At 42.0% G+C, this 21,094-nt stretch overlaps 1 protein-coding gene across 3 annotated transcripts in view; it reads right to left on the reverse strand.

Moving 5' to 3' along the window:
* Positions 1-21,094, reverse strand: part of srcap (Snf2-related CREBBP activator protein) — a 42,557-nt gene that overhangs the window by 9,669 nt on the left and 11,794 nt on the right. For 2 of the 3 annotated variants that reach the window (XM_082544914.1, XM_082544915.1), the window contains 21 exons: positions 19,602-19,771; positions 15,034-15,127; positions 14,807-14,896; positions 14,379-14,552; positions 13,994-14,217; positions 13,696-13,873; positions 13,457-13,593; positions 8,053-8,222; positions 6,497-6,826; positions 6,171-6,357; positions 5,908-6,077; positions 5,583-5,734; positions 5,288-5,500; positions 4,573-4,737; positions 3,802-3,957; positions 3,376-3,708; positions 2,868-3,043; positions 1,349-1,662; positions 1,063-1,265; positions 377-546; positions 56-252 (listed from right to left, as the gene is read on the reverse strand). In XM_082544914.1, coding sequence (XP_082401040.1) covers positions 56-252; positions 377-546; positions 1,063-1,265; positions 1,349-1,662; positions 2,868-3,043; positions 3,376-3,708; positions 3,802-3,957; positions 4,573-4,737; positions 5,288-5,500; positions 5,583-5,734; positions 5,908-6,077; positions 6,171-6,357; positions 6,497-6,826; positions 8,053-8,222; positions 13,457-13,593; positions 13,696-13,873; positions 13,994-14,217; positions 14,379-14,552; positions 14,807-14,896; positions 15,034-15,127; positions 19,602-19,771 — 4,003 coding nt within the window. The remainder of the gene's footprint in view (positions 1-55; positions 253-376; positions 547-1,062; positions 1,266-1,348; positions 1,663-2,867; positions 3,044-3,375; positions 3,709-3,801; positions 3,958-4,572; positions 4,738-5,287; positions 5,501-5,582; positions 5,735-5,907; positions 6,078-6,170; positions 6,358-6,496; positions 6,827-8,052; positions 8,223-13,456; positions 13,594-13,695; positions 13,874-13,993; positions 14,218-14,378; positions 14,553-14,806; positions 14,897-15,033; positions 15,128-19,601; positions 19,772-21,094) is intronic. The other variant, XM_082544916.1, reaches the window with a different exon arrangement.

Below are 21,094 nucleotides of genomic sequence, written 5' to 3' on the forward strand. Positions count from 1 at the left end.
AGTTTTTATGTGAGGATTATTTTTTTTTAGTAAAAGCAGGGAAAAAGAAAGTCACCTATAGATGTGGACGTCGCGGGTCTGGCCGATTCGGTGGCATCGGTCCTGAGCCTGAGCATCCATGGTGGGGTTCCAGTCACTGTCGTAGAACACCACAGTGTCGGCCCCGGTCAGATTGACCCCGACGCCGCCGCTGCGGGTTGACAAAATGAAGCAGAAGATGCGTCGATCTGCATTGAAGCGCTCCATGAGCGCCTGGTGGTGGCGTGCAGAAGACAAACAGAGGAAATGAGCATCACAGACAGACTACAGCTTTCTCGTTCTTGCCTGGAAGCGGAACAGGTGAAGATTACGCTATCAAAACACCATCACTGCTGACCTGTCTCTGCTCCACCCGGGTGCTGCCGTCCAGACGGAGGTAGATGTGTCCGTGGTAGTTGAGGAACTGCTCCAGCACATCCAGCATTCGAGTCATCTGAGTGAAAATCAGCACCCTGTGGCCTCCCGCCTTCAGCTTTCGCAGCAACGTGTGGAGAGTCTGAAGCTTACCTGAAAACAGGAGACAAGACACAAAATGAGCCACCAGCAAGCAAAACAAGCTGCAGGAGCATAAAATTATTTAATAATCGCACATGGAGTAAACTCTTTGAAGCAGCCTTTTATGCATAAAACACAGTGGTGGAAAGAAAAGACTAACCAAATACTATTTCAAGAAAATTTAGTGCCAATTTTGCAGTACAGTCGAGAGTTTTGCTAAAGTTGTTGCCAGTGTGCATCTGGGATCGAGTCAGTGATGAGGGATGAATGGGATCTAAGCTGTGGGTGACCCCCACCTTAGTAAATGACAGTCTTATCAAACATCCTGTCAAAGGCTTATAGGTGAGAATGGATACTTAGACAGTCCTGGATTTTCCTGCTTTGTGTCACCCCTGCAAGTCAACACCGTTTTTATTTAAACCTTAGATTTTGTGATTAGGAGTATCTGATGTAGGTGTGGATTGCCACAAGGTGCTCCATGGTTTTCTGTAAAACAAAACAAAACAAAAAACCACACTGAGAACTCACCACAGTCGTACTGTATGAGCCTCAGGTCAGGGAACTGTGTCCTCATATAGGACTGGACGTGGTGGAGGCTGCGAGTGAGCGGCGTGACTTCAGCTGATAACATGGAGGAGAAGACTGCCTGCTTGTGGTTCAGAGATGGCGGAGGATGGCAGCAGTGCATGGAGATGGGTGGAGCTTCCACTGGAGGAATTGCAAATGTGTACCTAAACAAACAGCAAAGTTAGCTCCTTCTCCTTAGCTGAAGCTTTGTAATATCAAATAACCAAACGACTGTTAAGCTAAGTACCGGTCTATGATGTCACTCAGCAGCTCCAGCCGTCCTTCGATGCTGTGGATGGCCTCTCTTACAGCGTGACTGTGAAACCAGTAGTCGTGCTCGTTTTGCTGCTGTGCATACAGACAGCTGCTCTGGCCAGAGCGGCCCCACTCTCCCTGAGGGTTCAGGGCAGCAGGTGATGGACGACGACCGGGCAGGAAAGTCAGGAAGTCCAGAACCTCCTGACCGTACATGGGCTTTGCTCCACAGTGGAGTTCGTTGACTCGAAAGATGAAGTCCAGCCGGCTGTCGTGCTGCTGTTTCTCGGAGTCTGCAAGCCATGACTGTTGAGGTAAAGAGATACAAGTAAATGGAGGCTACAGAAATCAGGGCAGTGTTGACAGCATATTTAAGAAAAACATGCTCGTATATCAGGCTCAGTCTTGTTTAAATGTACAATGGAGAAAAAATGATTGTAATTGATTTCCTTTACCAGTTGGGGGCAGCGGAAATAAACTGGAAAAAAAAAAATCTACTTTGAAGTTCACATGACAAACTTATTGTTCATTGATAAACTTGACCACCGTCTGCACCACAGGAGAGGAAAAACGCTGACACTTACAGTTTATTTCAACCTGATAAACTGAGCTGATCTGTTTTCTGTTCTGGTGTTTTACTGCACTTTGTCAGCTTTTTTAATCCAGTTTTATTGAGCCTGACATTTTATTCTATAAAACCAGTTTATTGTCTACTAAACAAGGTAGGCTAAATCATTTATTGCTGTATGCCGATGGTGATGAATGAATTTCAATTATTAAAAAAAAAAAAAAAAAAAAAAATTGCCAAACTGGTAAACTGGCATCAGAGATGTATATAATTTATTGACATGCTTCAATTTAACCAATAAAATTTAAAGATCATAGATTATGGTTTTTAATGTTCCCATACCGCCTTAATCTAAACATTGTGATCCACATAAAGACTTCAAAAACACTTTTACAAGTCGGCTACTGAAGTGCAAAAACCTGTTGGAACAGTTTGGGTATGGCAGCTATGAGTATAACAAACTTATCCTGATGTAAAAGCAAAATAATGAACCTTTAATTTTCTTTGTGGAAGCTTTTCTAAAAGTCTCACGGAGCCAGTATCACAAGCCGGAACATGTCAAATCCATACCTGTGCGTAACAGTGAAACCTCTTTGATTATGTAGTTTTATTTTAGTGAGCTGAGCCCTGCTGACTGAATGCTATGATCAAACTTGTCTTTACAACTCCATCGCTCTGAGATTTGGCACACATAAAGTTTGGTTTGTTTGTTGTTGTTTTTTTAAACTGATGTTTCATGCATCTTTTCAGTTTAGAAACGTCCCGGTTCATGTCTACATAGCGCTGATGCATGGTTCCAAAATAACAGGACATTAGATTGTCTCAGTACAGGGGGGCATTTATTTTAACTAGGTGAAGAAGTATTGGGTAACACCTCAAAAAAAATGATTGCAGATGCTTTAAATATCTAAAAGGTGAAGTCCAAGAGGGACAAACTGCTTACCATGTAGAAAGGCGAACGGGAAGCGGGACGAGGCACCTTCCTGGGTGGAGGGAAGGCTTTTGCACCCAGATTGGACTTTGACTTTGTGCTAACTGCTGTCTGACTGCTGCTGCTACTTTCCCGCGGTGTTGCTGAGGTCTTTGGAGCAGAAGAAGAGGCGCTCACCTGAGCTGGAGCTGCAGAAAGACAGAAGAGAAAACAGCCTCCTGTAAAAAACTCAATACGGATTTGCTTTAAAGTCAATTTCACTTTTATTTCTTCTTCTTTTGCATCTCTGTGTTATTCGATTTCAAATCCAATTATTTTCATTACTTAAAAATACCTTTTTGCATGCCTGTATGTTTCATTATACATTAAATTTTATTAACTTGCAGCAGGTTGTTAGGGAAAAGAAGAAATAAAGCTTAAAAACTGGACCCAGCTCGGTTTGTCATGCAATCTTCATTTCATCTGAATTCAATCTGAATTTCAGCTCAGTGAGAATAACAGCTCAAGCCCGTTCTCTCACCTGGCTGTTCTGTGCTCGATGGAGGAGGAGGCTGCACTACTTTGAGGACAGGGCGAGGGGGTTGGGGCTGGTTCGGGGCTGAGCTAGGGTTTCTGGGAGGAGCTATGGTGTAGTGGGCGGTAGCAGGACCAGGGGTGCGCTGGGCAATTTGCAGTGGAGCGGTGTTCCTGACGGGGGTCGTGTTGGCGTGTGGGTGCAGGGAAGGGGATGGCTGGGGAGCGACACGAGGGGAAGGGGCCACAGCCAGGGTGGGCACAGGCCCGCCCTCCTTGCCTGTTGACTGACGCACAACGATCTTCACGACCCCAGGGCTGCTCACCATGGTTGAGGACACTGGAAAACATCAAATATACAAACATGGGTTACATATATCCAGCAGGAAGTCTCATACTTAAAATAAAAGGAGGAGGGAGAAGGATTTAACACCTTGAGAGGTGGTGTTGTGTGGCAGGCGATTAGCAGGGGGGGCAGCAGAGGGATTGTTTGCAGGGTGTGTGCTGACTGTACTCTGGACAGCCACCTGTGCAGGTTGGCTGATGAGGTGATGCTGCACGCCACCGGGGACCAGGTTTATCACATTACCTGTAGAGTGACAGTGAACCAGACTGTTATAAGGACTTTAATTATTCCCTAATTATGGGACGGGATGGGATTTATGTAAATAAGAAATCAATCACAATTATGGGACAATAACAGTCATCAGTTAAATGAAGCAGACCAATGTGGATTATCTTCTGATTGAAGGATTAAAAGACTTTGGCATAACTGAATATAAAGCAGTCCAGCTGCAGTGGGATTCTGCAAAAATCCAAAAACATATAATATCTTTAATCTTTAGTCTGATTTCAAATCAGATAAAAATGAGGTCAAAGGATATCCTGGTCCCATTTAAACTATAACCACAATAGATAAATGCTATCAAACTTCCAGGGCCTGTATGGCTAAATTTAGTATATTTACATGATTGCACCCAAGTTTTCTTGTTAATTAACATGCATAGAATATTTTGACTCAGAAGTAATCCTGGCATCAAAATGTAGGTAAAAATGATAATACAACTTGTTTTGAGCAGCCCCCTATCCCAAACAGCAATATGACACTTTGAAGTTCAAACAAAACGAGGTATTACACCTTTTACTAACCATAAAATCTGATCGGTGAAAACTAGAAAACCCACAGTTAGTGGGAGACACCAACCTTGAACTGGGCGTGAGGAAGCTGCTGGAACTTGGTGGATCTGTGCTCCAGACAGAGTCAACTTGTTGCCCTGAAGCTGGAAGGTGACTGGTTTGCTTCCTTGACACGACGACACAGGCCGACCTGCCAGAGAAGCCAGCTGGGCTATACTTACTACCTCCCCAGCTTAGGAAGAAAAATAAGAGACACGTAGGTAAGAAATAATAATTCATTCACTTTACCACAAATTAATTTAATTATGAATGAATGAATGACAGAGACCTGTACTGCATTTAGTTAATAAAAATCCCCCAAATACCTTTTGTTTTCTTACTGAATGGTCGAAAATAACAGAACACACAGACTCCTGTAACTAAAAGTAGACTAATCTCTTTCTTGTATGTTAATGGTTGATCCATTTTTAGAAGTTGCAAAGTGTGTTTGAGATTTTCTAAGCACTGCCATCTTTATTTTTCACCTGCACCTTAAGAAACAACCTGAGGCAGAGTACACACTGTGTTCCTGTGTGGTTTTTACCCAGCAATGAAAATGAGTAAACAATCATTAAATTGAAATCTAAACCGAGACGCTCAAAATATGCTTCATCTAAAGAGAGAAATGGACGAGACTTACATTTTGAACAGGAGCTCATGAAACTGTCCCCAGGCTCAGAGTTTTAATGAGATAATACTTCAACAACATCACAGCTTATCTGCTTTGAAATAAATGTACTTACAAGGCAACCTAGCTTGCATATCTGGACTAAGCAGGACCCTCTGGGGCATGACATTGCTGGGGTTTGGACTCGGCTGAGCTGGGATAGTGGCTGTGCAGGGAGCAGTGGGAGGCCGTACAGTCAGCATCGCTTTTGGAGCATTGGACCTCACTGCAGTTTGAGCGGTAGGATGAAGAGATGGGCGAGGAGGAGTGGATGCGACTGAACAGACCACTGAAATTTAACAAAAATGCATTAGAAAAAACGTGCAAAATTTATGTTTCACCTTTTTAAGGGTGTTTCATTCCTTGCTTACCCTGCTGAACTACAGGAGCGGGTGCAGGAGCTGAGGTGACTTCAGTGACTGGAGGTGGTTTGGGGGTCTGTGCTGCAGGGGGGACGGAGCAGGTAGGTTTGTTCATCAGGAGAACTGGGCGATTATCACCTTTAGGAGGCGGCTGAAACATTCTGAAAGAGGACACACATAAAATATGGGAACTACTGCACTTAGGACAATAATTATATCATGTAATAAATGTCACAGGTATGGTAACACAGGTAACATAGAAAACCAAAATACATGTAAATTTGCAAGTATCCAAATCTGCATTTTTCTTTTCTTTCTTTTTTTCCCCCTTTACCTGTTGACTTTCATGCGGACTGGTTTGGGCCTTGGAGGAGGTTCGGGGGACTCCATGATCTCCTGGATTAGTTGGCGACTGGCCCTGTAGCGTGGCAGGAAGACATCTGCCTGGTAACGGGACACGCGGCTCTCCAAACCAACAAGGTCAAACATGGAAACGTCGCAGCGCTGAGAATGCAAAAGCAAGTTAGAATAGATTAAAAATCACGCCATCAGGCTCAACTTTCTGAACAAATGAAAGCTTTTTATTTTCAGGCTTACCTTCAAAGGAGATACCTCCAGGGCGTCATGCACCAGAGAGGCTGTGTGGAAAATAATGGGTTGCATGATGAAGGGAGACTGGATGGGTCGAGGGTCAAAAAGGTTGGGATGATTGCACACTTTGCGAAGCTGCATGAGGATGTTAATCACAGACATGAAGTGACCACTGGCCAGCGTTTCCCTGGTCCTGTAAATCAGATGGTTTAGGGTCAAATTCAATTACATTTTTTTTTTTTCCAGTTTCACCTTCTTTTGGTGACTACGTTTCAAAACACAAACTAAATTTACATTAACTTTGAATTCCTCCTGCTGAGTCAGTAACTTACGATGCCTGCGCCATGAAGTCATCGTAGAGGAATCGCTGTCTCTTGGACAGACGGCAGCGCACCACATGCTCATATTTCTTGGGCATCTGCTTCTCCACGTCAGCCTTGATCCTCCTGAGCAGGAACGGCCTCAGCACCTTGTGAAGCCTCTTAACCAGGCCTTCGTTGTACTCCTGACTGCCCTCGATCATTCCCGTCAGCGGGTTGGAGAACCACTCTTTGAACTCGCGGTGGGACTGGAAGACGTGGGGCATGAGGAAATGCATGAGGGACCAGAGCTCCATCAGGCTGTTCTGTAGAGGGGTTCCTGTCAGCAGCAGTCGCCGGTGGCTATGATCAGCACAGACACGAGGAGAGACGTAAATAAAAAAGTCGTATCATTCAAGCTTCAGGTGAGTACGAAGAGGAAAATAAGAGTTTTCAGCTGCTAAAGATATCAAACATGCTTTAACTCATTTTAGCCACATGGGTGCAGCAAGCTGAGAACGCAATCTTCACCCCATAAAGAGTTTATAACATCCATCAAACAAATAACATAACCATTTATTTGGAGTCGTGTTTCTGTCTGCTGGAATAGTCTAAATCATAAAACTCTTTTTAAAACCCAAATATGCCACAGCATTAAAGCCACTGACAGGTGAAGTAAATAACACCACGTCCTGCTGGGAAATCCTGAGGTTCATGTAGAAATATTTTTGCGGTTACACCGTCGGCATGGCTACGCTCATCTCACTGGGGCTGAGTATCAATTTAGATTATAGATTATTTTTAAAAAAGCTTTTAGTGCACAATCCACGCTGAAGTGTGCATCTTGCAGCACATCTTTATTTGCTTTAAAGCTCACAAACCAACATTTTGATGCTGAACATGAGAGGCACTCTCAAACTTCTAACGGATCTTTTTTTTTAATATGCTGTGCAAGTATTTCTCTATTCAGCCGGTACTGTGAAACATCCTCATACTGATGATGTTGTAATCTTGATTTATCATCGGAGCGAATCGCTGCAGCCTGTATAAAGGTGTGCGTTCTCAGAGCGTGCATCTATTCATGTGCACAAGCGCCAGGCTCTTTGGAGCGCCACACAACAGTGAGAAATTACCACCAGCTGGCCCCGGCCACCAGCCAAATGATGACAATCATTTTGAAAAGAACAAACACTTTTAAATTTGAAGATATTTACACACAACTGTGGCCTGTAGATTAACAGTTCAGTGCATTTCAAATACATTCAAAGTCAAATGGTACTGAGTGACACCATGTCTTTGAAAGCATTATAGAGAAAGGAGGATGATTTTCTTCAATAAGAATCAGAAGTTGTACATACAAATATTCATGTTTGCTGTCCATGAGTCTAAATACCCCCAAAATATATCTATAAATCTTTTTTTTTTTCATTAAAATGCAAAAAAAAGATTTTTATTTATTTTTTTTTTTTTTAAACAAAAAACTACTTTGGAATTTAGTGTAAAAAAAATCCAGAGGCCATGCCTCATCCACTGAGCCTCAGGTTTCACTCTCTGATGTGGGCCCATATACACAAACAGTCTCCACTGACCTGTTGAAGTTCAGCAGACTCTGCCAGCGCTGGGACTTGAAGTTCTTGATGTTCTGGGCCTCATCGAGGATCAGATAGCGCCAAGACTTTCGCCTGAAGGCCTGGTGATCCTGCAGCACCAGCTTGTAAGAAGTGATGCAAACGTGGAAAGCATTTGGCTTTGTCCAGCCCTAAGAAGAGAAAGTGTAACAGAGTGGCTTATTATTTTCCAGCACTCAGTTTTTCACTTTATACAGTATCTGTCAAACATGTCAACAGTTGCTGGAAATTAGGAATTCGTCAATGCAAGACAGGAATCATATCGGTGGGAAAAGTTAAACAAATCAATCCATAACTGTATAAAGTTATGGAACTGAAAATACCAGAAGACCCCAGTGTATGATGTCAGGTTTAACACTTGTTGGGAAGCTTTTAGTTCTTTATTTTAAGTTAGCATAACCAGTAGTCGCAAACTTGATTAATACAATCTTTATGTCGCTCTGGCAGGAGGTGCACAGACTCTAAATGACAACAATATGCAGTAACGTCGCTCGTGTTGCAGTTACGGGTGACGTATTGGCATTAACACAGTAACCAGTAAGCATTTTAACTTGTGCCTCGCTGTAGTCTACCCCTAAATATAGGCAAATATAAATAAATACCCCAGTCTTAGTGCTAAAAAGGAAAAGGAAGAAGTGTGAACAAGAAACTAATTGACAAACTGCTGCAGTATCTGCACTCCTGAAATTTAAACAATCACTGAAACATTTGTGTTGTGGCTTGTATCAAAAATGAAGACAAACTGTTGAAGCTGAACTAAAGAATGTAAATAAATTAGGTGGATAAAATAAACAGTCTTAGTTTAGTTCCACGCATCATCTTAACCATTTATCAAACTTGGGGGCCTAAACCTGCTGCAGTAGAGAAAAACCTGAACAGGTCAGCAGTCTATGACAGGACATTTATGCTTACATCCTCATCTACGACCAATTTAGAATCAACAATTAGCATGTCTGTCTTTGGATTTTAGGAGGACCATGTTACTAATGGTCCCACCCTGGATTATTTTACTAATTAAAACCACTCCAGTAAATTTAGATTATTTGACATTTTAATTTATTACATTTTGGTTTTTAAAGTTAGGAATCCCTGAATCTTCTGTTGGATTTCCTCATTAAACTCCTTATTGGATTCTAGTTAGATTTTGGTTGATTTAGAGATTTACTTTATTGTGCTAGGTCAGGGGTAGGCAACTCCAGGCGTCGAGTGCTGGTGTCCTGCAGGTTTTAGATGTGTCCTTGATCCAACACAGCCTATTCAAATGGCTAAATGACCTCCCCAACATATCTTGAAGTTCTCCAGAGGCCTGGTAATGAACTAATCATTTGATTCAGGTCTGTTGACACAGGGTGAAATCTAAAACCTGCAGGACACCAGCACTCGACGCCTGGAGTTGCCTACCCCTGTGCTAGGTTGTTTTTCATGTTTTGGCTGCTCTGAAACCTGACTGAGGCAAGCATAATGTTGTCCTTCACATAAAAGAGCGATTGCCGAATCTCTTTCTCACAAAGAGAAACCCAGCTTATTAATTTAAGACTGGTATCAGATCAGTGCTCGTATCAGCAGAAACCCCAAACCCCAGATATCCAAACTTAAAAAAAAAAAAAATATATATATATATATATATATATATTTTTTTTTTTTTTTTTTTTTTTTTTTGGGGGGGGGGTGCAACGATACTCGTATCGATATTGAACCGTTCGATACAGTGCTTTCGGTTCGGTACGCATATGAATCGAACAATACAAAATTTGTAATTTATTTTATCAACTTTCCTTCTGACGATGCTGTCTGTGTTGAGCGCTCAGTGAATCTGCGTTCGACTACTCCGCCTAGGCTGCACTGTCGAGCGCAGATCCACTGAGCGTTCAACACAGACAGCATCGTCAGAAGGAAGAGCGCAGGGCAAGCTAGCGAGACAGAAGTTAAGCTCTCCTTGCAACATGGCAAATTGAACCTCCCCCACCCTCATTCAGATCTGGCGTTTGGAATTATTTTGGTTTTCATGTGAGGTATGACCCTGAAGGTAAGCGCGTCATGGCCTAAAGTAAAACAGTATGTTGGATGTGCCACGCAATCCTCAATTACATGGGTGGGGACTAGTGTGTTAGCGCAGTTAGCTCGTTAACGTGTTGGCCGTCTAGCCCCATGCACGGGGCGATCAAGGGTAGCTCGTTAACGGAGATTTGCCGTGTTGTGGCGTTAACGACATTTCAACGAGATTAACGCTGACAGCACTAGTGGGAACACAACGAATATGACTGCACATTTACGCTGACATCATCCTAGTGCAAAGACAAGTGGAAGCAGACAAAAAAAAAAAAACAAGCATGCATGCTACAAACTTTACCCGAGTCATTTAGACAGCCGTTAGCACATGATTCTCCTTATGGGGACCTGATATGTTTAATATTGTGGCGAGCTCAGACAAGGAGGAGACGGAGGTGTCGTTTGGTCTTGCTTCCCGTGAGCTAGCCAGGGAGCACAGCCGTTTGACATCTGCAGAAGAACACTGCCGCTAGCTAACTGCTCATCGCGGCAACCGCACAGCAACAACAACAACACACAGGGCGCCCTCTGACCCCGGAAGGACACACCGTCGCAGCGAGAGGGCGTCATCCGTCACTATGGCAACATAAACAAAACATAACTGTACAAACAGAACCCCGAACAGCCCTGACCCAATACATAGCCCCCACCTAAGGGGTCAGTCGTCCCCGACGACCCCATTACCCCACACAAAGTCCTGCAAATGTCCAGGTGCCTTCTTTTGGCGCACCGGCCGGTCACGACCGGCGGGGGAAAAAGTCACTCGGGTCAGAACATGGGGTGCCACCATCATCCCACTTCTGACACCAATGTGGCGAGCTCAGACAAGGAGGAGACGGAGGTGTCGTTTGGTCTTGCTTCCCGTGAGCTAGCCAGGGAGCACAGCCGTTTATTGACATCTGCAGAAGAACACTGCCGCTAGCTAACTGCTCATCGCGGCAACCGCACAGCAACAACAACAACACACAGGGAGCCCTCTGACCCCGGAAGGACACACCGTCGTAGCGAGAGGGCGTCACCCGTCACTATGGCAACATAAACAAAACATAACTGTACAAACAGAACCCCGAACAGCCCTGACCCGCTACAATATGCTGCTGAGAATATAGCCCAGAAGAAGCGGATAGTATAGCTTTTATTTTGGAAAGAGCCATTTCTCTGTAATAAACTCTCTTTTCCAAAGATGAGTGATTCCTCAATCAGATACAGGGCTTGCAAAATCGCCTGCCTGACATCCCGGGGCTAGCGACATTGTAGGAAGGAAAAATATATGTCAATGCTTTTGCATTCTTTCGGAAATGTAGCTGGGTAATTATGTCATTGGCTTCGGTGAGCCACTGTCAATATGTGACATATTGAAATCGCGTTTGAAATTGCGCTTGTTTTTTGCTTTCACTTTGCAATCGCGCGAACTGTGCATAGAGAGCGACAGCACTGATTGGTGAGTGATGATAATTTGCGCACCAATTCCTCTGACATGGTATTATCAATCGTTAGCTTACTATGCAAACATGACAAGTGAAATCTCCCGCAGCAAGCTTAAACATATGAGAGGTTGATCGCACAGAGAATCGCTGACCGTTGTGTGTGTGTGTGTGTGTGTGTGTGTGTGTGTGTGTGTGTCAGGGTGAAGAAGTGACAGCCAAAGAAAAGTTTACCACAAAACGGAAAAGTTATGACAAATCAAACTATAAGGCAAAAAGAAAGTGCAGCTTTATGGTTTCATGGACAAAAGAATTTCTGTGGCTTTAATATGACGAGCTATATAACCGGGGCTGCACATAAGTGGTCCGCAGGTGCGCATTCGCTGTCACAAAAACAACAACAACAACAACAACAAAAAAAAAAACGCGCACAAGATATGAAGTTGCAACGCGTGTTTGCATACATAAGATTTTCTGGAGGAGGACAGACATCTGTTTAGAACTCTTAAAGATGTCGAAGAAGCTCCTTTAAGCAATTACTTTGGTGTTCCTCCACCTCCAAACAAATGTCAGGAGTCCGAACCACAAAAGAAGCACGTATTCTCGGAAAAGTGGTTGCAGGAGGTGAGCTGGCTTCAAACAAATGATGAACGCACAGAGATGTGGTACAGAGATGTGGTGCGGAATGTGCCGTGAAAATCCCACTCTAGCGGACAAAAACAGTGCTTTTTATATGGACGCAAACGCGCGTTGCAACTTCTTATCTGGTGCGCGTCTTTTATTTTGTCAGCGAATGCGCACATGTTCTGCCGGGTGTGTTGTTGGTTTTCTCTCGATTTCTGAGTCGACAAGCGCCTTTGTTACTGGGACCAGTCATTTTAAGAAAGGCCCCCATTAGAACCCATGAGAAATGCATTATTGCTCAGTCTGCAATATCTTTCCCAGAACAAACACCAATTGCAAATAACATACTAAAAATAAACCTAAAAAAATCTGTTTAGAACAACGTACTATGTTGCAAAGAGTGAACTACCACTGGCAAAATTTAGCAGTCTTTGCAAACGTCAAAAAGCAAATGGCCTCAATCTTGGTTCCACTTGTCTCTTACCCGTGACTTCAGTGGAAATTTCAAATTCAGGATCTGACACAGACTGATTCATGTCCTACACAGTTCTTACAAGTTCATAGAAATTTCTGTTCAATTAGAACCAAGTATTTGAGTTGATGATTGTAATTTTTATACAATGTTGTAATTTGTTTTTCAACAATTTTTTGATTAATGTTTTGTTTCCTTTACAATATTATACTTTAATGTATAATATTGTAAAGGAAACAAAACAGGAAACAAAACATCAATCAAAAAATTGCTCTCTTTTTTATTCAGGCTACTTACATTTATTTTGGGCTACCAAAAACTGAAGAGTCCCAGCCCGAAGAGCTACCAGGGATTTTGAAATTTTGAGAGCCCTGAGATTTTTTTTTTTTTTTTTAAATTACTTTTGTTTCAGCAACATTAAATTTAAAAACTGTACTTTTGAGTTAAAAAAAATATATATATATATAAATAAATAAAAGCTGGATCAGTGCCTCTGTTTTTCCTGGGATACACACTAATCTACATCACTGTAAATAAGCCACAGTCAAAATTAAGACAGCAGTATGTAAGGAGAAACAAAATTATTAAGAGTAAGTCAAGCAGCAGGCAAACTAAGAACAAACAATTGATAAACAAGACGACTCAGCAGATAAGTAACACGGGGAGTTAAAGACTGACAAGAACAATCTGCAGTATATCACAGATGACAGCAGTAAAGCCAGGAGGGAGAGACTAAAAGTAAATGAGAGCAGACAAAGCAGCACATCACACTCATCTAACAAAGGAAAATGAGTACCTGTCTCTTTAACTTTCTCTCCTTTTGACTGCCAAAATACGTAAGGATTTTAAACCCTGGACACCAGCGCTTCAGCTCCATCTCCCAGTTTAACATTACGCTGGTGGGGACGATGATGAGGTGAGGGCCCCAGTTACCTGATAACACCAAATGAAACAGGACAGTGTATTAATCACAAATAACACTCCAACAACCAAAGTTTTGTAACTCTGTACATATAAGAAGCCGCAGTCTGTTACCTTTCTCACAGGCGAGGTGAGCCAGCAGAGCAATAGTCTGGATCGTCTTGCCGAGGCCCATCTCATCAGCCAAAATGCCGTTTAGCTTTTTCTCATACATGGTGACCAACCAGTCGAGACCGATGTGCTGATACTCTCGTAATGTGCCATGAAGCAGAAATGGAATGGGGGTCTTGACCTTAAGTTGTAGAGAAAGTTGAAACAACTGTGACTCAGATCTGCAGAAGAGTTTAATCTACACTTTTCCTCCATCTGATAAAATGACTGAAATATACATTTTTAATATTTAAAGACTGACCTTTGTGGTAGCTAAAGTGTAGCCTTTGGGCTGCAGGCTCTCTGCAGTAGCAGCAATGTGACTGATCTCCTTCTTTGGCCGCGAGCCAGAGGAAGACGGGCTGCTGTCTCCCTCCTTCAGCAAAACCTCCATCCCTTCATCTCCACACTCCTCTTCGTCTTCCTCCTCACTCTCTTCCTCATCCTTCTCGCTCTCCTCATCTTCAGCACTGTCGCCTGGTGAATCTGAGAGGAGAACATTTGAAATGATTAATGAATTAATAATAAATTAAAGCAGCAAAACAAACTTGAAACAGACGTAAGAAGGAAAACATTTTCTGAAAGCTTCTGCTCAGAGTGGAGGGAGATAAACAGTTTATTTTGGGTCTTTATGAGCAGTTTAATACCTGAGGAAGAAGTGTTACTTTCCACATCACTCTCATCTTCTTCAGTCTCCACCTCCTCATCCCCAGACACCTCCGAATCAGAGCTCGCTTTAGAGCCAGAAGCAGACGGGACCTCAAAGTCTGAGGCATACGCTCCTTTGTACTTCTCCAGCAACTCCTCCATGCTCATATCGCCTGGAAGGGAAGTAGAGACACGTCAAGGATCCGGTCTGCAGCCTCTTATTTTAGACCAGGGAGCAGCTAGTAATGAATGAAATTTCATTCATATGTACAGAATTTTAAAAAAGGCAGAAAGAGAGCAGCAATGCAGAGGTGTCATCAAGCTTGCTTTCCTCTTTAAAGAGACAGAAAGCTCTTCAAACACTTCATAAAACCTCAGGTCAATGCAATGAATTAGCACCACTTCCAGTAGAAAATAAAGCCCTCACCCTCTTTGGCTAAATCATCGAGTTCCTCTGCATGATCTACATTTCCTTCCACCTTCTCCTGAGCTGCTATCGTGTCCTCCTCATCCTCAGCTGTGAACACAGAAGAAGAAAAACAAATTCTTGACAATTAAAAATGAACTTGGATAAACAAAAAATGAGCAGAAAAAAAAAATCCAGTAAAAGGTCTCATTCTGTTTTTATGGAGGTTATATTGGGAGCAATCTCACCATCCTCTTCGTTGGCAGTGAATTCCCCGTCTTCTTCCTCCCCCGCCTCTGATGAAGACGTTTCATCAGAGCATTCTTCGTCCGAGCCCTGGTCCTGCGTAACACCGTGATTCAGTGATACATGAAATCTGTGGTCAGTATTAAAAACATGTGCTTTTCTTCAGCTTTTGCACATTATCAGCTAACCTCGTTTTAACAGAGGTGTCAGCGTGTTTACTCAGGTATAATCATCCCATAATTAGACTTAGAGTTATAAAAACAAATAATAAAGCTCAATAAGTCCTCAGTGAGATGACAGCATCTGGAATTAATTTGAAGTGAAAATGAAGATGAATAATTATACAACACATTACTGTTAAATCAAATGCACAGCTACAGCTCACCAGCTTGTTTATGTGGGTGATAATGTCAGTGTTTACCAACTGTTTCGAATCTTTCTTAAATGAATTCAATCATTTAATTCACGTTTCCTTTCTGAAAATACTGAACTGGCCAAGCAGTTTGTGACACGTAAGAGAGCAATATGATCAGCTGCTCTCCTACAAATATTCCAAGTCCAAAGTCTCAGACTGCAGCAGGTAACCGTAGTCCTTGAACCTCCTCTCCACCTACTGCGGGTACTCAGCGGAGCAGGAGGAAGACTATTGCTGGCAGCTGTAGTCCAAGAAAGTGGAGTTTAAGGATGTCCGGAAAAACGGGACAGGAACTTTCAAAATAAAACAGAGAAGGCTGTCCACCTGCATTAATCACCCACGTGAGAAACACTGAATCTCAACTGTTACCTTTTTTTTATTTTTTATTTAATGACTCTTTAGATCCAACAATGGGATGCAGCTCAAAATAAAAGTGGCAGGTCTTTAAACAACAGCAGAAACTCAGGTGCTATACTTTGACTCAGCTCACTTTTTACGTGGTCCATAATTTCAGCTGTTTGTGGAGGAAAAGTTTCCAAACTGCCTGAATTTGTACCAACACTGAATCAAATTAACTTACAGTATGTTTAAGATTCAGTGTCATTTTTACATAAAGAGAAGATCATCATAGTAGATCATTATTCTCGGTCCATCATTAGCTACTCACAAGTTTGCTTGGAAACCATGGAAACTTCTTAAAACGTTTGTCTTTTTCAAATCAGTCTAGTTGTTTAGTAGTTGTCTGTATATCCACTAACAGATTAAAAACTGGAACTATTAATAGCTCATTTTTACTCAAATGTGAACAAAACATATACAAAGTAGAGATGGCACGATACCACTTTATGTCCGATATCATACATTTGGATATCTGCCGATACCGATATGAATCCGATATAGCGTATTTTGTAATCAATAAGACAGTTTTTTTTATAAATATCTTGCTACATTTTGTATAAGTTCATACTCAAGTTTTAAAAAACAAAACACTAAAGCTATTCTGTTATACTTGTATGCAAAAAATACACTGCACCCAAAATAATTTATAGTTCAGCAAAACTGATCAATCTAATAAACTTAAACCTCCACCATCATCCCTATTCTGGTATCTTAAAGAGCACTTAGCAGAAATATTAAACAACCTAACAAATAGGGTTGCCAACTCCCAGCAAAAATATTAGGGAACCACCCCCCACCTCACAATGCTTAATCAACTTTAATTTAATGCACGTGTAAAAACAAATGCACAGAAATCAATTATTTTTCTACAATAATTAAATAGATTGAACATCTTTCTTCAACAGAATTGCAGACTGCACAGATGGTACCTTCCCAAAGGAAAAAGTACTATAGCTTACTAGGGTGTACAGTGGGGCAAAAAAGTATTTAGTCAGCCACCGATTGTGCAAGTTCCCCCACCTAAAATGATGACAGAGGTCAGTAATTTGCACCAGAGGTACACTTCAACTGTGAGAGACAGAATGTGAAAAAAAAAAATCCATGAATCCACATGGTAGGATTTGTAAAGAATTTATTCGTAAATTAGGGTGGAAAATAAGTATTTGGTCAATAACAAAAATACAACTCAATACTTTGTAACATAACCTTTGTTGGCAATAACAGAGGTCAAACGTTTACTATAGGTCTTTACCAGGTTTGCACACACAGTAGCTGGTATTTTGGCCCATTCCTCCATGCAGATCTTCTCGAGAGCAGTGATGTTTTGGGGCTGTCGCCGAGCAACACGGACCTTCAACTCCCGCCACAGATTTTCTATGGGGTTGAGGTCTGGAGACTGGCTAGGCCACTCCAGGACTTTCAAATGCTTCTTACGGAGCCACTCCTTTGTTGCCCGGGTGGTGTGTTTTGGATCATTGTCATGTTGGAAGACCCAGCCTCGTTTCATCTTCAAAGTTCTCACTGATGGAAGGAGGTTTTGGCTCAAAATCTCACGATACATGGCCCCATTCATTCTGTCCTTAACACGGATCAGTCGTCCTGTCCCCTTGGCAGAAAAACAGCCCCATAGCATGATGTTTCCACCCCCATGCTTCACAGTAGGTATGGTGTTCTTGGGATGCAACTCAGTATTCTTCTTCCTCCAAACACGACGAGTTGAGTTTATACCAAAAAGTTCTACTTTGGTTTCATCTGACCACATGACATTCTCCCAATCCTCTGCTGTATCATCCATGTGCTCTCTGGCAAACTTCAGACGGGCCTGGACATGCACTGGCTTCAGCAGCGGAACACGTCTGGCACTGCGGGATTTGATTCCCTGCCGTTGTAGTGTGTTACTGATGGTGACCTTTGTTACTTTGGTCCCAGCTCTCTGCAGGTCATTCACCAGGTCCCCCCGTGTGGTTCTGGGATCTTTGCTCACCGTTCTCATGATCATTTTGACCCCACGGGATGAGATCTTGCGTGGAGCCCCAGATCGAGGGAGATTATCAGTGGTCTTGTATGTCTTCCATTTTCTGATGATTGCTCCCACAGTTGATTTTTTCACACCAAGCTGCTTGTCTATTGTAGATTCACTCTTCCCAGTCTGGTGCAGGTCTACAATACTTTTCCTGGTGTCCTTCGAAAGCTCTTTGGTCTTGGCCATGGCGGAGTTTGGAGTTATACAGATACAGATGATACAGATGATGAGTTCGAACAGGTGCCATTCATACAGGTAACGAGTGGGGGACAGAAAAGCTTCTTACAGAAGACGTTACAGGTCTGTGAGAGCCAGAGATTTTCCTTGTTTGAGGTGACCAAATACTTATTTTCCACCCTAATTTACGAATAAATTCTTTACAAATCCTACCATGTGGATTCATGGATTTTTTTTTCACATTCTGTCTCTCACAGTTGAAGTGTACCTCTGGTGCAAATTACTGACCTCTGTCATCATTTTAGGTGGGGGAAACTTGCACAATCGGTGGCTGACTAAATACTTTTTTGCCCCACTGTATATTAGACTTAACAGTTACTATATACAATAATGGATTTCTATACATTTAATCAGATGACCACTTTGGTTGTAAGATTCAGATAATTATTTTTTAAAAGTTAGTCATTTTAAATGAAATAACAAACAAAAGTATTTTTGTGCCCACCCTTTCCCTGTTAATGCCCTACCTGGCCCCCTAGCAAAACTTTGCTAGATCCACCCCTGCAAAGTTACCAGCTGTCAGCTACGTAGAAAAGGATCCTGGTGTTATTTGTCTCTCAGAAACAGTTCATAACTTCCCTTCAACTCATTCACATAAAAGGTAATCCTGTTTGTCCATCACTGTTCAGCTGATGATTCAGTAAGAACATCTCCTGGATTAATTTTTATGTTTCCCTCTCACCACATATCCAAACGGTGGGCGATAAACAAACAAGAGAGACGGGACTTGCGACAGAAAAGCCAACCAGCTGATCATTGATCAGTTTCATGATTGAAGTAGCAACAGGGGAGGGAGGGGGAGAGAATGAGAGAAGAGGCAGCTGTGCAGCAAAGACAGAATAACTCCAGCTTTGTGCCCTTTTTTTTTTCCCCCCATTGTAGCTGAAGTAATGGACAAATTGCTTCCTTTTCGCCTCAATATGGAACTCCGATGGTCAGTCCAGCTATGGCTCAATATATCAGTTGTTAAGCTTAACGTGGAAATACTATGCAAACATTCAGAGATGCACTTACACACTTGCTTTACTTCTCTGGGATAGTTTTCTCTGAGATGAAATGCCGCGGTTTGGAAGCATGTAGCGAGGCTCCACATGCTCCACCAGACCACCGACAGGTCTCGCAGACAACAGCCGCTCTATCACGTGACACATACTGATACGATGCACTGAGCTGGGTTATGCCAAGTAGCGCATTTTGTGAGGTGATTTTGTGATACTTCGGATTGGATCACATGTTTTATTTCTCTCCGATATCCAATCCAGTAATTTAGGTCAGTATCGGACCAATACCGATACGTAATATCGGATCGGTCCATCTCTAATACAAAGTAGCTCAAGTTGTAGGCTGTTCAACTTTTCAGATATAAATATTTAAACCACAAATTTAGATAACCAAGTTAAATTGAGGACATCTGTGAAGTTGGTCTGTTTCTGGATGGTTGCAGTACTTTTGTTCTTTTCAGAAAACAATCACTGCCCTCTGGTTTGTGGACCTACCTGAGGCAGATTGAGGCTGCTGAGCAGCTGGTCCAGTGGCAGCATGCCCTCTTCCTTCAACAGTTCAATCTCCCTCCGGTGGCTCTCAGCATCATTGCCCTCCTGCTGCTCCTCCACCTCTATGGTCTCTTCATCATCCTCCTCTTCACAGGGAGGTTCAAAGTCTCTGTCTGCATGAAAACAAAGGGTTTGGTATTGGAAAAAGACTTTATTCTGAAGAACACAGTTAGACAAACTGCAAAGTCAAAAAGAGAAAAAAAAAACACCATCTCAAACATACACACTGAAAAAGACTGAATTTCCTCTCATATACGCTTAAATATACTTTTTAAAAGAAGTTTTTATGGATTATTTGCATTTTACAGATGGTCTGTGAGGATAGTTGATGAATGGGAACCACGCAGTCCAAGCATTTTGCAAACTGAAACAAGGATTTTACTTTTTTTTTTTTTTTTTTTTTTTTTTTTTATAAACCCTCAAGCAAATATATTTCATACAGGAATACTTGTTTTCAGTGGCTTTATTTGTGTATCATACCCACTTATACAGTTTCCTCTGCTTTGAAGCTTCTGCAGCAGTAAATATTGCTACTCTCAGCCTGTTAGTCATGCAAAACATCACAACAGATGTTTAACTAATCTAAATACAAGTCTGCAGAAAATACTTTCAGTATTATAAATCCAAAAAACAGAAGTTTGATTTAGACTAAATTTGAACAGAGGCATAAATGTGTCAAATGGTTTTTAAAAAAAAATAAAATAAAATAATATGCAGCCATTTGAACTTTTTTTTTTTTAAACATAAAAATGATTGACAGCATTTTATATACATTAGATATCTTTCAGATTATCTGTCACAGATAAAAGAAACAGCAAAAGTATGATAAGCACACACTGTTTGAAATATAACATGTTATTTTAGTTTCTAGAATAGGCTGATGTAAATCCATGTCTTGATTAAGAGCAGCAGTTTGTTGTGTCTGGTGGGGGGGTTTTGTTGTTGCTCTATTCCTACCTACCTACCTACCTACCTACCTTTTTTTTCTCTTTCTTAACTAAAGACTTATTGGTTTGTGTCTCCTATTTTGATTTTAACACACAAAAGCCACAGCTGGAGCTACTGCAAGGCTTCAGCTACAGGCAGAAGGAAAATTTAAGTTTTGGTCTCAGTGCTGTGAGCTTCTTCACAGCTAAGCAGACTGTGTTCGCACTTTAGCACCAACAAACCCGTATTTGGTAATGAAATGAAGGTGGGATCAGAACCACTGCTACGTCTGTTCCTCCTCTGACTGAAACACAGCTTCAGATTAAGCTGCTCACCTCAGTGCTTCAGGAATAAGCTGCCAACGGTAATACTGGCGGCAGACAAGTCTGACAGGTTTGATGGGTCTCAAGTCTGACGGTTGCCAAAGAGCATTAGGTACAGCGCTCTGGATGTGGTCCACCCCCCCAAAAAAAATAAAAATGTGTAACTGCTGTGACAAATGTTTGACT

The sequence above is a fragment of the Aulonocara stuartgranti genome (assembly GCF_965226115.1).
Source record: "Aulonocara stuartgranti genome assembly, chromosome: 8".
Taxonomy (NCBI): domain Eukaryota; kingdom Metazoa; phylum Chordata; class Actinopteri; order Cichliformes; family Cichlidae; genus Aulonocara; species Aulonocara stuartgranti.